The sequence below is a fragment of the Mastigoproctus giganteus genome, chromosome 8 (assembly GCF_048544385.1).
Source record: "Mastigoproctus giganteus isolate SK-2022 chromosome 8, ASM4854438v1, whole genome shotgun sequence".
Taxonomy (NCBI): Eukaryota; Metazoa; Arthropoda; class Arachnida; order Uropygi; family Thelyphonidae; genus Mastigoproctus; species Mastigoproctus giganteus.
In genome coordinates this window covers 145,294,509-145,309,206 of record NC_143582.1, presented here as the reverse complement: position 1 = coordinate 145,309,206, position 14,698 = coordinate 145,294,509, and the positions used below count along the sequence as shown (strand labels likewise).

Here is a 14,698-nt window from a genome sequence, read left to right as displayed (position 1 = left end):
GACAGGCCTGAAAAAAAGAGTGTTATTTCAGGCCATTTCGCCACCAGGGATTAACTAACACCTGGATCCACCATTCTCTATGTGTGCTGTAATGCACAAATCCTGCACCTACCGGAAGTAGTGCTATACTGGTAGGTGCCAGCAATCCCGCCCCCAAGGCTGCCCAAACTTGGAGGCCAGCGAAAAAAAAAAAAAATAAATAAAAATAAAATAAAAAATAAAAATAAAAATTTTCCAACTAAGAACAATGTACACTTGTTGAAAAAAAAAGCAACATTATACGATTATTTACATGCAAATAGCAAATACATACACTTACATTAACTTAACACTTAGAAACATTAACATTAACATTATCTCCACTTTAGAGTCCATCCACAAATGCAAGCCTGAATTGGGTGTCCAGGAGCAGAAGATCATCTCGCTGTAGACAAGAAACATCCTATAAAGATGACATTACACGAAGTGTTCTGTCGTCAAATGTGCAGCACTTCCCTTAATTGGTATCCTGCAATAGATTTCTTAGCTCCTGTCTTCTTTTAAAAACTTTGGCCGAGAATTCCTGAAGCAAAGCAAAGATGTCCCACCTCTGAACCAAGAGAGGTAAATTATTCTCCGTGAGGTTTGGCAACCTATTTAGTAATTCCTGCCTGTCTGAAGTATACAGTCCGCATTCAAGGATGACATGTCTCCAAGATTCCACCTCACCGCACGAACAGTAGGGGTCAGGTTCTAATCCTCTTTCAAATAGTTTGGCCCTTAAGCCATGTCCAGTGATTAAGTAACTCGTTGTCATGGTGGGAGCAAACCAAGACGACACCCTCCTGTCCATTGCAAAGCTTACGGCTGGAATGAAGCCTCTTGTAATGGTTCCATACTCACTCAAATCCCAACGTTGCTGCCAGCAATTCACAAGCTCGCCCCAAATTCTACGTTTTTCCTCCTTTATGTTGTTATTTGGATTAGAGGTGATATTCAATATTTGTAACGCCCTTCCCTTCTTTAAGTTATATACAATACCTCGGAAAATAATGTGTAAATCCAAGGGGATGGTACCTGCAATAACCTGTAAGGCATTTGTCGACACTGTCCTTGGAGCGCGTATAACTGTAAGCAACATTGTACGTTGCAGGGACAGAAGCTTGGCTTTAGTTGTAACCTTGGTAGCAGCCGCAAACCAAATACCAGCACCATAATCTACAATGGGAAGAAATATCGTCTTGTAGTACAATACCAGAGTTTTTTTGGATAAACCCCATTCCTTGCGGGAAATTCTAACAACTGCAGCTACGAACTTTTTGATTTTTTCATTGATTTTAGTGACATGTACATGAAACCTGAGACGATCATCTAAAGTTAAACCCAGATATTTGGTGTTCTGTACATATGGAATTTGAGTACCATATAGGGTTACCTTTGGCGGCCTTCCATAATCGAAGTGGTGTTTAAACACCATGAAATTGGTCTTGGTGACAGAAATCTTTAGTTTATTCAAACCCGCCCATGCCACTAAATTATTCAAAACTGACTGAATTTTTTGTTCGAGAATTTGTCTTGATCCTCCCTGCACCGCCACCACCAAGTCATCTGCATATGCAACTTTGATGAACTCATCGCTATCCTTCGTGAGCCACTGGTCTAGCACTGCATTCCAAAAGAGAGGTCCCAAGACTGAACCCTGAGGGCATCCTCTTGAAACGGTAGTCGTGTATGATAAATGCTTTGCACATACTCTAACTTGTCGATCCTTAAAGTAAGATCTGAGGACTCTGAACAGGTAGTCATCACACTTTGCCAGTTGCAGTGACCTGAGAGCACTCTCCCACCAAAGGGAATCGAAAGCGCCCTCAAAGTCAATAAAAACAGCAAGAACATATTTGCTGTTTGCCTCCTGAATGTAAGTCAGCAGGGTTGAGATTGCGTCCTCAGTGGAACGTCCTTTTTTGAATCCAAACTGGCAATCAGAGGAGAGATTATGTTCTGTAAATAATTTAAAAATCCTTGGGGCAATCATCCTTTCAAATAATTTGCCAAGATTTGCCAATAAAGAGATTGGCCTGTATGCTCTGGGGTTTGTTTTTGGCTTTCCCGGTTTATGCAAGATTTTTAAGAGCGCAAGCTTCCATTCGAGAGGGAAAAGCCCTTCTAGCAGGCATTTATTAAATAAGTTTAATAAAATCTCAGGGAAGAATTCATAAAATTTTCCAATTACTTGATTCTCAATGAGGTCAATGCCAGGACATTTTTTATGGTTCAATTTAGCTACTGCAGCACCTAGCTCAAGCATATTAAAAATGGCAGTTTCGGTTGTCCCCTTATATTCACGATTAATGCGTCTAATTTCCGCTTGATCAGGGCTGTCCATAAACGGCAAATCTTCCGGAAATAGGCTACTCACTATCCCTTCGACTGTAGATTCCCAGTCCGAAGTTTCTTGATTCTCTCTAATTATCGTGTTGTAAATTTCACCACACAAAAGTTTATTTCTTGAAAGCTTATAGATTATACCCCAAGGGTCAGCATTTCCTGTTTCCTTCACCAGACGTTGCCAACAATTTTGCCTGCTATCAGCAATTGCTTTATGGTACCTCTTCCTCAAGTCTCTGTAATCATTTTTCAAAGCCTGAGTGTCTGCGTCCGATAGATGCCTATTCCTTTGGTATGCTTTTCGTGCTTGTTGAGTTTGTTGTCTCAATTCAGCTAGTGTCGAAGACCACCATGGGACAGAAGTTCTTCCTGTCTGTTTTCTTTTCGTCGAGTAGGCCATCGCTTGATATAAATGATATTGAACCAGAAAAACATATTCTTTTGCTGTTAAGGTGTTAATGATTACTTTGTTATCTCCATTAAAAATTGTATTCAGATATTCACGAAACTTGGTCCAGTTCACTCTGTCCATCCGAAAACGCCTTAAATCCCTTATTGTTATATTCACTTGCCTATCCTCCGGTAAAATCGAGAAGGTGATTGCTCGATGGTCACTATTAATTAGATACGGATTGACGTCCCAATTTTGCACCCTATCCACCAGATTAATGGAGGTTAAAGTAGCATCTATATTAGATTCACCATTTGTCGTCGAGAATGTATATGGTTTATTTGGCAAGTTCTTTACACAGAGATTATAATCCAAGATCAGATCAACCAACTGCTCGCCTCGAGCATCAGAAAAGCCGCTGTTCCAAAGTGTAGACTTAGCGTTGAAATCTGCTGTAATTAGTAAGTTTTTAGCTGAAAATCTGCTACATACCCTGTCAAGTCTGTGTAAGGCTGGCTGAATATCTTCTGAGGGAGGAAAATACTGGGAAACCAGATAAAACGACTGGTCCCTGGAGGAAACCAGGATACAAACTGTGGTAGCAGAACATTCACTTGAGATAGTTGTTATTACTAGTTCACTGTTAAAGATAATTATGGCGGCCTTGGGTCGATCGTCACTTGAGGCAATAATCCTTGCCGAAATTGGATATCCTATAACTTTATACGCTGAACCCCCTACCTGAGAAGAGTAATACGGTTCTTGCAAGCATACAATATCAAACCCCAGATCATCAGCAGCTTTCCTAATCTCGTCCGCCGCTGCACGAGATCTTTGCCCATTAATCTGAAGAATTTTTATTTCGCCGTATTGCAGGTTAACACTTGTTGAATCAATTACCGTTGTATTATTCATGTCTGGTTCTTCGGTCTGTCAATTCAACAGCTTTAAGATACTCAGGGCATTTATTATCCCTGACCGAGTGATTACAATCCCTACCTCTACGTTTACAATTAACACACTGTGGTTGTTCCTCCTTGTGAATACAGTCAGAAAAAACATGGCCTCCACCCCCGCAGTGGCCACAAGATACAGCTTTATGGGAACAGAACTGCGCACTGTGACCATATCCTAGACATCTGAAGCATTTGCTTACAAGTGTAAACTTACGAAATCTATGTGACGTGAAACCTAGATAAATTTTGTCACTCTGAATCACGTGTCCCATAAGGCGTGGGCTGAAACCAATAACCCAATTGGTCACTCTGGTTCCGGTGCCAGAGTTAAATCTGAATGTAATCTCATTCTTAACTTCCTCCTGGCTAAAACCAAAGTCTTTTAAATTTTTATTAATTAAATCCTCCAAAATATCCTCCTTAGAATATTCCTTTGGGACACCGTAGATCAAAATTGTAGGATCGGACAATCTGGGTTTTTCTATTGATAATCCTGCTTTTTTTAATGCAGAAGCACTTGAGATCTTCTTGGCATCATCAGGATTTGTTGTCTCTAACAACACACCTTTATTTCTCAAAAGACGTACACCCTTGATTTTCATGTCCTTGTGATCTTTTTTAATCACTTCAGTAACTGCCTTCCTGATATCCTGGCTAGACGCCAGGGAAGATTCTGCTGAGGGCCTAAGTATTAGTATGTTTTCGGAATCAGAGATCCCACTTCCGGAATCCATCCTATCTTCACCAGCAATTGGTCTGCCCGAAGAAGCTGCCACCTCCACTGAAGACGTTAGCAGAGGAATCTCTGTTATTTCAGGAGTCTGTCTATTTCGCTTTGTCCCACCACGAACAACTTCCGTAAAAGTCTTATGAGGATGTAGATCACGTTGGATCTGTATCATCTTGTCCAAAAGACCTGCTCTGATTTCCAATTCAGATGCTTTGGTCTTAAGTCGTTCATTGTCAATTAAGATTGCGGTGGTAACTGCCTCTAGATCCGCCCATAGACTATGAATGCGGTTAGAGGCAGACTTAGTTATCTTGCTAGAATCCTTTGATAGAAACTCTCCCAGAGCTTTCCTGATTTTGGCAACCGTCGCATATACAATTGAAGCATTCAAAGACCCACCCAGGTCCAATCCCTCTGTTAGAGAAAGATCTTCAGAAGATTCTGTTGGAATCGAGTTACTATCGACAATGACCATCGGCGGCTCAGAAGCCAACGAAACAGAGGGACTCTCCACCACAATGTTTTTATCTCCTCGAGCTTGAGTAATTCTAGGAGCTTTGGGAGTTTTCTTCCCCCTGCATCCCTTTTTTTTCTTAGATGAATCCGTAGACTCTGATCCAGAAGAATTCTCAATGTCAATATCTTGTGTCAGTATCCTAACTTGGTCATGGTCCAAGTCAGTATCCATGTCAGATAAGTGTAGGCAAAAAAAAAAAAAAAAAAAAAAAAAAACCACACGACTATTGTCTATCCTCTTGTTCTAAACTTGTCTTCTCAATCCTAATAGGATACTCATTAGTACCCTAAAGGCAGAGTTATATCAATATGTCTATGTTTAATATGTATTTCACTTATCCAGCTGGATGGAAAGTGGAAGGGAAGTTCTGAAATCTTCGAAAAGCGGTGGTTGATTACAGTATCACTGTGCGGCAGAATGATTTAGTTGCGGAGATTCTTGATAAAGGATGAGCCAGAAAAATGCGGTATCTGTTAAAACCTTCGCGTGTTCTTTAAAACCAGCAAAATTTAAACATGACGTCATCAGGACGACAGGCGAGGCAACAGGCTGTATTATCATTTATCATGTGTTTTCAATTTGATTGCTTGCATTAACATTGTGGTCGAAAGTCTTCCTGCGATGCAACATTGCAGAAGGTTTGAAGGGCCTGGAAATTATTGATAGATATGTATGAAGTATTGGGGACGTGGAGGACGGCATCCCCCAAACCCGCACCATAAGTGGTGCCAGTAGCAAGTCCCTTATTTCAAGGGGTTACCTTTGCTTCTTGGCCCATGGTTTCCTGGGGAGGGGGCGTGCGTGGAGTTTTCCCACGCCGGAATGGTTTAGACTTCTTTTTATGTTGCTCTGCGTTGGTGACAGTTCAGCAGTCCTGGTTCTGCGCAGTGCGGAGACTTCTTGTGCATAATTGGTCAATGCTTTATATGAGTTCTCGTCACGTAGCAGTGTGGACTCCTGATTTCGTGGGTTCCCTAAAATGGCAGTGATGAACTTGAGCCGGCTGTTGTCATAGGTGGGGCACTCGTGCATGATGTGCCTCAGGTCTCGATATCTTCACAGTGACAGTGTGGGTCTCCTTCAATGCCCATGGCCGCCAGCTTCTGCCGGAATGGACCGTCACCAGTGATGATGATGATGATGAAGGTTACCTGCAGTCCAGAAGAGAGCCAGGGTGGGAGCTTTGGATGTGTTTTAGTTACATTTGGGAGGAATCGCCTGGTAATTTCCCCTTTGAAGGTTGTATTCCAGGACTGTTGCCAGATTTCTTTGGAGATGCGTGCTGATTCGTCCCTTTTTCAGTCTTTGGGTCGTTTGCAGGATTAAGCTGAACATTTAGTAGCTGGGTCGGAACCCCTTTCTTGAGTAGAATAGCCCTCGCATCACCATCTCCAGGTACAGCGGTTGGCACCCTGTAACGACCTGCAGCTGCAGGGGTGCTTACCGTAAGGTATGCCCTGCAGATTGACAATAACATAAATCTCTGTATTGAGTCGAGTTTCATTTTATTTCTTACTAGCGTGGCTTGCTTGCACGAGATGGAGGCGAAGTAGCAAACTATTGGTCTGCTACGTCGCCTCCATCTCCATGACCTTTTATATATAAGGGTCAGGGCTCTATTTTTCAGGCCCCCAATCTGCCCAGCTAACTCGCCTTGTCAATGGTGGCACATCTCTTGATTTTGATTGACAGGTACTTTAGATGATATTGGAAGGTGAGTCTGGAGTCTATGTAGATTCCAAGATACTTAACTTCAGTATAGAGGTAGATGTTGGGTGAAGTTGAGTTTTATTGTCGGTGGCCTGCGAATTTGTAGTCTGCCTTTAAGAAGTATAGCTTTCGTCTTTTTCCCCGAGATAGAGAGGTTATGTAGGACAGTCCAATTCTGAAGCTTGTCTAGTGCCACAGTGGCAGTCTCCAGGGCTTGTCTGGTGTCTGCACATATGATAAGAACGAGGTCGTCCGCAAAGGGCAGGGGCTCAGCCCCCTCCCATTAGATCCATGCCCAGGAACTCGTCGAGGACGATAGACCTGAGGAACGGACCAAGAACTTAGCCCTCCGAGCATCCCCCCGTAGATGTTTCTTGATATTGATTGGTACTTTATTGTCACTTGGACCTTTCTGTCACTTTTTTTTTTTTTTTTTTTTATGAAAACCACTAACACGAGAGGTAATAGAACCTATAGTACACTGGTCTGCAAAATTTATCCTGTAGCTTTTCGTAGGAGTGGCCTGGATATGGGAAAAGCATACCAAAGGAACCTCGTGAGGTACAGAAATGATGAAGGAAACAACACTGACACAACAACGGAAACGAAAAGAACGTAAAGAGGGACTTTATTCAAAAATGGCAACATAGTACTGGCTGCCATGATACAGATGCATCACTGCAAAATATGGAACAAAGGGAAGAGGTGGTCCTCAGTAGGAGATATGGCCAACCCTATTGTCGATGCAGGCTTTGCACCGCCTGTCCATACTTAGAACAATGATGTTGATAAGTTCTTGCGGTAACATCCTTCATTCCTCTGTCAGCGTCATCTTCAGCTGGTGAACATTTTCTGGTGGGTGTGGACGTGCCGCTAGGCGTCTCCCCAGAGCGTCCCATATGTGTTCGATGGGATTTAGATCGGTGGGAAACGAGCAGGCCACTCCATGCGAACAATGTCCTCACTATCCAAAAGCATGTCGACAGCTGCAGTGCGATGGGGTGTGGCGTTATCATCCATAAACACGAACTCGGGGCCAATGGCACCTCGGAACAGGTGCAGATGGGGAAGGATTACCTCAGTACAGTAGCGCGCACCGGTTACAGTACCGCCTTCCAGTATCTGGAGTTGTGTACGTCCATCCAAGATACGAAGTACAAAGTATGTTGCGGGTCAAACGGCACCAGGAATTTCTCCCATCTCCGCGAGTGTTCGCTGTATCAAGGGACAGTACTCTGTCAAAACCAGAGATTTAAAAGTGTGTGGATCATGTGTTGTGTAGTATGTTGTGCCCATTGTTCTTCTGGCCTATTGGCCGTCGAGCCCCTGATGGGACCCGACGTTGTCCGTACTATGCCAACGAGGAGGCTGGCCAGGTGTACCTTGAAATTTATTATACTCTGGCAGGTCCCGCCGCTTAATTTCTTGGGATTTCAGCGGATGGGTCCTATAAAAAAAAAAAAAAAAAAGATAATTGCGGTGATATTATTGCTGAAAAGTTGAGGAGGCTTCCATCCTGCAGTGGGTTGATAATGGCTGCGCTTTTTTTTTTTTTTTTTTTTTTTTTTTTTATTGCAAGATCGCTATTAAGAGATAGTATGTGGGGTTTGTTCGCCGAAATGACCATGGGGTTGTACGCTAAAATGACAAGTTCTAGAGGCCTAATGTGGCGGGCAATAATTTTGGTGTTAATTTAGATTTGGATATGTGGGGCTTTCGCGGTGTATAGTCAAGAGAAGGGTAGGGAGACTGAAGGCTGGGGGGAAGAAAGAGAAGGGGCCGATAGGGTAGATCGCCCCTGCAGTCAATGGGGCATGCCCATGCCCCACCAGAGGGAAAGAGGGTGGCAGGAGGAGGAGAAGACAGCGAGCCATCTCCCTCTCCCCCTGCCAAGATAGCGCCTCCCCAGACGAGAACACCTCGACCGCCATATCGATCCCTTTCAATGATGTATGTTTGCAGGGTGATACCGAGTGCCATCCTCTCGCCAGATTAGCTGACGTCCAGAATCGCGGCCGAGACTGAATCTACTCTCATCAGTAAAAAGTACCTTAAGTAAAGATTTTGTGGTTGTAACCTTTAAAAATATTGTTGGTCCTTAAGTTTTGCACACCATTATACTTAGTACCGTGCTTGGGTTAGAGGTTGAGAAGACGAAAGAAGATATTTGTTGACATTAGACTTGAACTTGTGCATACTGTGATTTTCAGGAAATAAGTGTGAAGGAAGCTTGTTCCAGAAAACGGTAGTTGAATGAATAAATGAGGAAGATGAAAAGTTGGTTCTGTGAGGTTCAAGTTGGACAGTAAATGGATGTTGGCTGGTGGCGGCACGTGTTCGGACTGTTTTGAAAGAGAGAGCGGGAATTATAGAAGCCAATTCAAAGTAACAGTGCCATGGAAGTATCTGCAGAAAAGGCATGCAACAGAAAGAGTACGTCTGTGAGATAGAGAGTGGAGAGACTCTGTTAGAAATGAGTCATTAATTAACCTAACTGCCCTCTTCTGAATGGAATCTAGAATGATATTTATATATGATTTAAGGCTATTATAAAGGTATTTTTAAAATTTTTATTAATAAAAATAAAAAATACCTTTATAATAGCCTTGAATCATATCTAAATAACACAGTGTATCTGAGAGCAGAACAATGAACAGAGTTGATAGCAATAATATGAAATCCAACAGGAAGATAAACATTGATATAGATTTAAACATTAAAATCATATGCACAAAAGAGGTATGCATTAAATTAAGTTATCGGAAAAACAAATAATAATTAATTAGTTAGAGAAAATAAAAAAATAATAAAACAAATAATAATAATAATAAACTAAAATAATTAGATGAGAGATAGTCACTTTGCAATTTAAGAGAGGAGGCAAACTTGTGGATGGAGTTCATCAGTGATTGTGAGTTGTCAAAAAAGTCAATGAGAGAGTTATTTGCTGATTCTGTTCAGTGGACTGAACTTCATAAAGGCAGTGGTAGCAGAGTCAAGGCGAAACAGCGTACGATTCATGACTTGTCTACGAGGAGCATTGAAGTTGATTTTGCTAAGGATATCAGATGCGTAATAAGTTCCAGTGAGTACCTTGGCTAGAAGGGTGATGTCAGCAATAACCATCTTCTAGTGCACAGAGGCCTCAGATGAAAGTAATCACACAGCGATTCATAATACACCGAGTGATAAAATAGAGGATTAAGGAGCGTAAGGTAACAGACAAAAAATTTTTGGACTGCTCCAATTTTGTTAATTAAAATCTTTTTGTGAGGATTCCAGATGGATGAACTGAATTCAAGGATTGGCAGAACAATAGTTTTTATAAAGGATAACGGCATATCTGAAGTTTTTGAACTTGTAAGTGTTCCGTTTGATGATCCCAGTGTTCTAAATGCTTTGCTGGTGATTTTAAGGACATGGGCATCGAATTTAGCACTGCTGGAGAAGAGAGTCCCCAAGTCGTTAACTTGGTCACACGTTTCGATGATCACAGAGTTATTAGTGTACTCCGTATTTATTGGTTGTGGAGATCAGCAGGATGACAAAGAGATTAGTTTACACTTCGAGGGGTTAGCAGACAAGCCATTCAGAGATGGCCACAGAGAGAGAGAGAGAGAGAGAGAGAGAGAGAGAGAGAGAGAGAGAGAGAGAGAATTTATTGAGGGCGCATTGAAGCCCCTGAGAATCAGTAATCTCATTCAGTAATCTGAGTAATTAAGATCATCTGTATAGAGAGCAACTTGCACATTGGAGATGCAAATGAAAGAAGGAAGATCATTTACGAAAACAATGAAAAGTAGTGGGCCTAATGGGGAGCCTTGAGGTGCTCCACTTAGTTGTATGAAACGGTCCGAGTTCACTTGATTGATGATAATGCTCAAAGAACGATGCGTAATATAGCTGAGTTGCCATGAGAGCAAAGGGTCACGGATACCGTATAGTTTAAGTTTTTCCAGAAGTTGTTTGTGCTCTACTTTATCAAATGCCTTAGATATATCTGTGTACACTACATCAACTTGAAGGTAGTTATCAATAACTTCAGAGGTGTATTGCCAGAAAGGAAGCAAATTTGTGACTACTGACTTGCCACTGCAGAAACAATGTTGATTCTGATCAATGAAAGAACTGAATAATTCGAAGAGATGTTTGTGTACTGCTGTGTCGAATAGTTTAGCCAGGCTGTTTTGCAAGGATATGGGTCTGTAATTAGTTACATTATTTTTATCACCTTTTTTGAAAATTGGAACTATACTGACCTGCTTAAAGTGCTTAGGATACTTCCCCAGCCTGAGAGAGAGGTTTAAGATTCCAAGTATGAGGGGTTTTAAGGTAGTGACAGTCATTTTCCAAAATAAGCCAGGAATGTCATCTGGACCTCTAGCATAGCCATTTTCTCATGCTTTTTAATGCTGACTTTAAATCTTCATTTGTGATAAACAGGTTGATGAGGATATCATCTTTAACAGGTGTGAACTCAGGAAATGAGGCAGGTCTCAATGTTATCATTTGTTTGGATTCTGGAAAAATGTTTGGCAAACTGTTGAGCAATACTGAATTCGTCCGATAGGAGAAACCCATCTTCGTTATTGAGTTCTAAATTTCTACTGGTTATATTCTTGTGCTTCATGAAATTCCAGAAAGATTTTATATCTGTGAGTAAGTAGACTATCCTGAACTGACTCTGTGTATATATTGTAAGATTGAATGTCGATGCAAAATATTAATTTAGTTTGTTAGCTACCTGAGCAGGATCATCAACAGTTGAACCATCGATATCAAGTGGACCGATCTGATTCATCCCCTTCCTTCTAGAGTTAACGTAAGTAAAGAATTCTTTGCATCCTTTGTCAAGGATTTCTCATAATCTGCCTTAGCCTGCCTAATCTCCTTTGTGACTTGGTTACAGACCAGCTTATATCTATCATAGGCTTCTGTGTCACATGTTAATTTATGCGTATCCCATGCATTTTTCTTCTCTGCCATATGTCTCATTAGTTCATCTGACATCCATTTAGGCCTAAACCTTGAACAATATTTCTTAGTTGGTATGTAAAGTCTAGTAGCTTCCAAGATAAGTTTTTTGAATGCTTCCCAATTTGAATTTGCTGTTGGTAACATCATCAGTTGGTCCCACTGTTTAGAATTTAAATACTGTCTCAGACCATCGTAGTCGCCTTTACGAAAGCAATAACCCTTCCCTTTACCCCTGATGGTAGTTACCTCTTTGAGTAAATCCCATTTCAGCACACTGTGATCACTGCCGCCTAGTGGTTCCTTTATCTGCAGATTCTTAATGCATGAAGAATCACTACTGATAATCAGATCAAGAGTATTACTCCCTCTAGTTGCCTCCCGAACATGCTGACGTAGAATAATCATCCAATAAATCCACAAAAGCCTTTCTAGTGTGTGAGTAACCAACCCACAAATTCCAGTCAATATCTGGGAAATTAAAATTCCCCATTATAAGACTCTGATTTACTGACCCATTCTATTTCCCTGTACAGTTCCTTATTAGATAGTATGAATCAGAGCTGTATTACTCAATATGTTCTACGTTGGTAATAATATTAGTAAATTGATAAGAGGAGTTTACCTCAATATAGTACGTGGAACACTTCCGTATGATACCCTCCAGAAATTAAAACGGAAAAAACGAAAAAATCGACAACTTACCGGTACATTAAAGTAAAATATAAATAATTAAAGTGAAATATAAATAATTAAATAATCAATTTAACACAATTCAAAATCAATTCAAAACAATTAAAATTCAAATTAACGCAATTAAAAGAATCTAACGAAAATAATCAAAACGATTTTCCTTCCTGAAGCTGACAATGCTTTTCGACCGACTGTCGTGATCACAGGAATGAAAATTATCGAATCAGGCTAAACCTGCAACTAAATAGTGATTATGTGTCTTCGCGCATGCGCGTAAAGGTCCACGCATCGGAGATCAAATATGGCCGCCGAACATTAACAGAATTCTCGTGTAATTTAATTTCAACGGTTTCTGCAATTAATAGTCGCGTATAATTACGTTGAACGTTAAGTATTTTGGCCTCGTTAAATAAAAAAGTATGTTTTTCGTTAATGGCATGAAAGGCTAATTCTGACGCTGCTGAACGAGAAGCACGAACAGAGGCTTCGTGTTGATTTACACGGATATTAAGAGAAAACCGCGTGGAACCCTGATAAGACGAGTCGCAATCACCGCAAGAAATGTTGTATACTAGATCATTAATTTGTGTTGCGAACGCCGAAAGAACCGAGCGATTGTTCAGTATAGTGTGTAACTTCCGTATAGGCCTAGCTATAATTTTAAATTCGGTATCTTTAAAGAATCTGTTAAGCTGTTTGTGCCACTGTTCAACATATGGGACAGAAATAAAGTATATTTTTTGATATTACTATTGTTGATTGGTGCAGTATTTTGTATCCTATCCTTAGCTTGTACCCTGATTCGATTTATTGTGTTAATGGGATAACCCCTGTTCAAGAATCTGCTAGTTAATATTTGTATTTCTGAGTCTAAAGCAGAATCCGTCGTTGAATATTTATAGGCATTTAGAAATTGATTAAAGATAATCGATCTTTTGTAGGTGAACGGGTGGTAGCTATTATAATGTAGAAGCATACCGGTGTTTGTGGGTTTTCGATAGATGCTAAATTGTATTTTGTTCGAGTCCCGGGTAAGCGTGAAATTTATACGCGACTATTAATTGCAGAAACCGTTGAAATTAAATTACACGAGAATTCTGTTAATGTTCGGCGGCCATATTTGATCTCCGATGCGTGGACCTTTACGCGCATGCGCGAAGACACATAATCACTATTTAGTTGCAGGTTTAGCCTGATTCGATAATTTTCATTCCTGTGATCACGACAGTCGGTCGAAAAGCATTGTCAGCTTCAGGAAGGAAAATCGTTTTGATTATTTTCGTTAGATTCTTTTAATTGCGTTAATTTGAATTTTAATTGTTTTGAATTGATTTTGAATTGTGTTAAATTGATTATTTAATTATTTATATTTCACTTTAATTATTTATATTTTACTTTAATGTACCGGTAAGTTGTCGATTTTTTCGTTTTTTTCCGTTTTAATTTCTGGAGGGTATCATACGGAAGTGTTCCACGTACTATATTGAGGTAAACTCCTCTTATCAATTTACTAATACAGTTCCTTATTATACTCATCAGAGTCATTAGGCCTATAACACACTCCTACTCTCAATTTTGATCTCCCAATGCTTGTCACACCAAACTGATTCGACATTGCACTGTCCAGCGATGTCGACTGGCTTCACTTCCTTGGATTTTATGTGTTTCTTAACTAATAGCATAACCCTCCTCCTTTCCTATCCTTTCTGTACACATTTCCCGTCGATGACTCGAGGAACTTTAGTGGGCTTTTTTCACTCTGTGGCTGAGTTAGTCGGTCTCAGGCGTAGATAGCAAGGTTTTTTCCCTTAGAAACTGGGGTTTTTTCGTCCAGCAAAACAGGCAAATCGACCAGAGAACACACGCAATTTACAGACACGAATACGGGTTAATGTAATCATTTACGGGTAACCCTAATATAGTAATTTGATTTTTTTTTTTTCTGTACACATTGTACTCCCCAAATTCCAGTTCTGCATTCCTCATGTCTGTGTGACACCACGTCTCTGATATCCCAACAATATCTGCCTTTGATTTTTTGAGAAATACCTCAAATTCATCAAATTTATTTATCAAACTCCTAGCACTGGCGTACACGCAAGTATACATGCACCTGTTCCTGTTCTTAGCTACCCTAACACAACCCATGTGTTTACTTGTACCGCGATGACTCCCAGCAGTCTCTGAAATATCCTGCATCTTGTTTTCCAGGCTGCTGCTCATTCCAATAGAAGCAGTGCAAGAATCACTTTCTCCTCTGCCAGTGGCTACTGTTAATCTGTTAGTCCTTGTATTCTCTCAAGCTAGCAGTTTTCCGACCCACCTAACACTGCCTCGATAGCATCAGCAAATATTCTTGC

At 40.7% G+C, this 14,698-nt stretch overlaps 2 protein-coding genes across 2 annotated transcripts in view; one reads left to right on the top strand and one right to left on the bottom strand.

Moving 5' to 3' along the window:
• The window catches only part of LOC150081895 (uncharacterized), a 199,343-nt gene that overhangs the window by 63,832 nt on the left and 120,813 nt on the right, over window positions 1-14,698 (top strand). The window lies entirely within an intron of this gene.
• LOC150081896 (lymphocyte-specific helicase-like) overlaps window positions 1-14,698 on the bottom strand; it is a 74,288-nt gene that overhangs the window by 19,677 nt on the left and 39,913 nt on the right. The window contains 1 exon segment of the mRNA XM_090379385.1: window positions 6,164-6,418. Coding sequence (XP_090235511.1) covers window positions 6,164-6,418 — 255 coding nt within the window.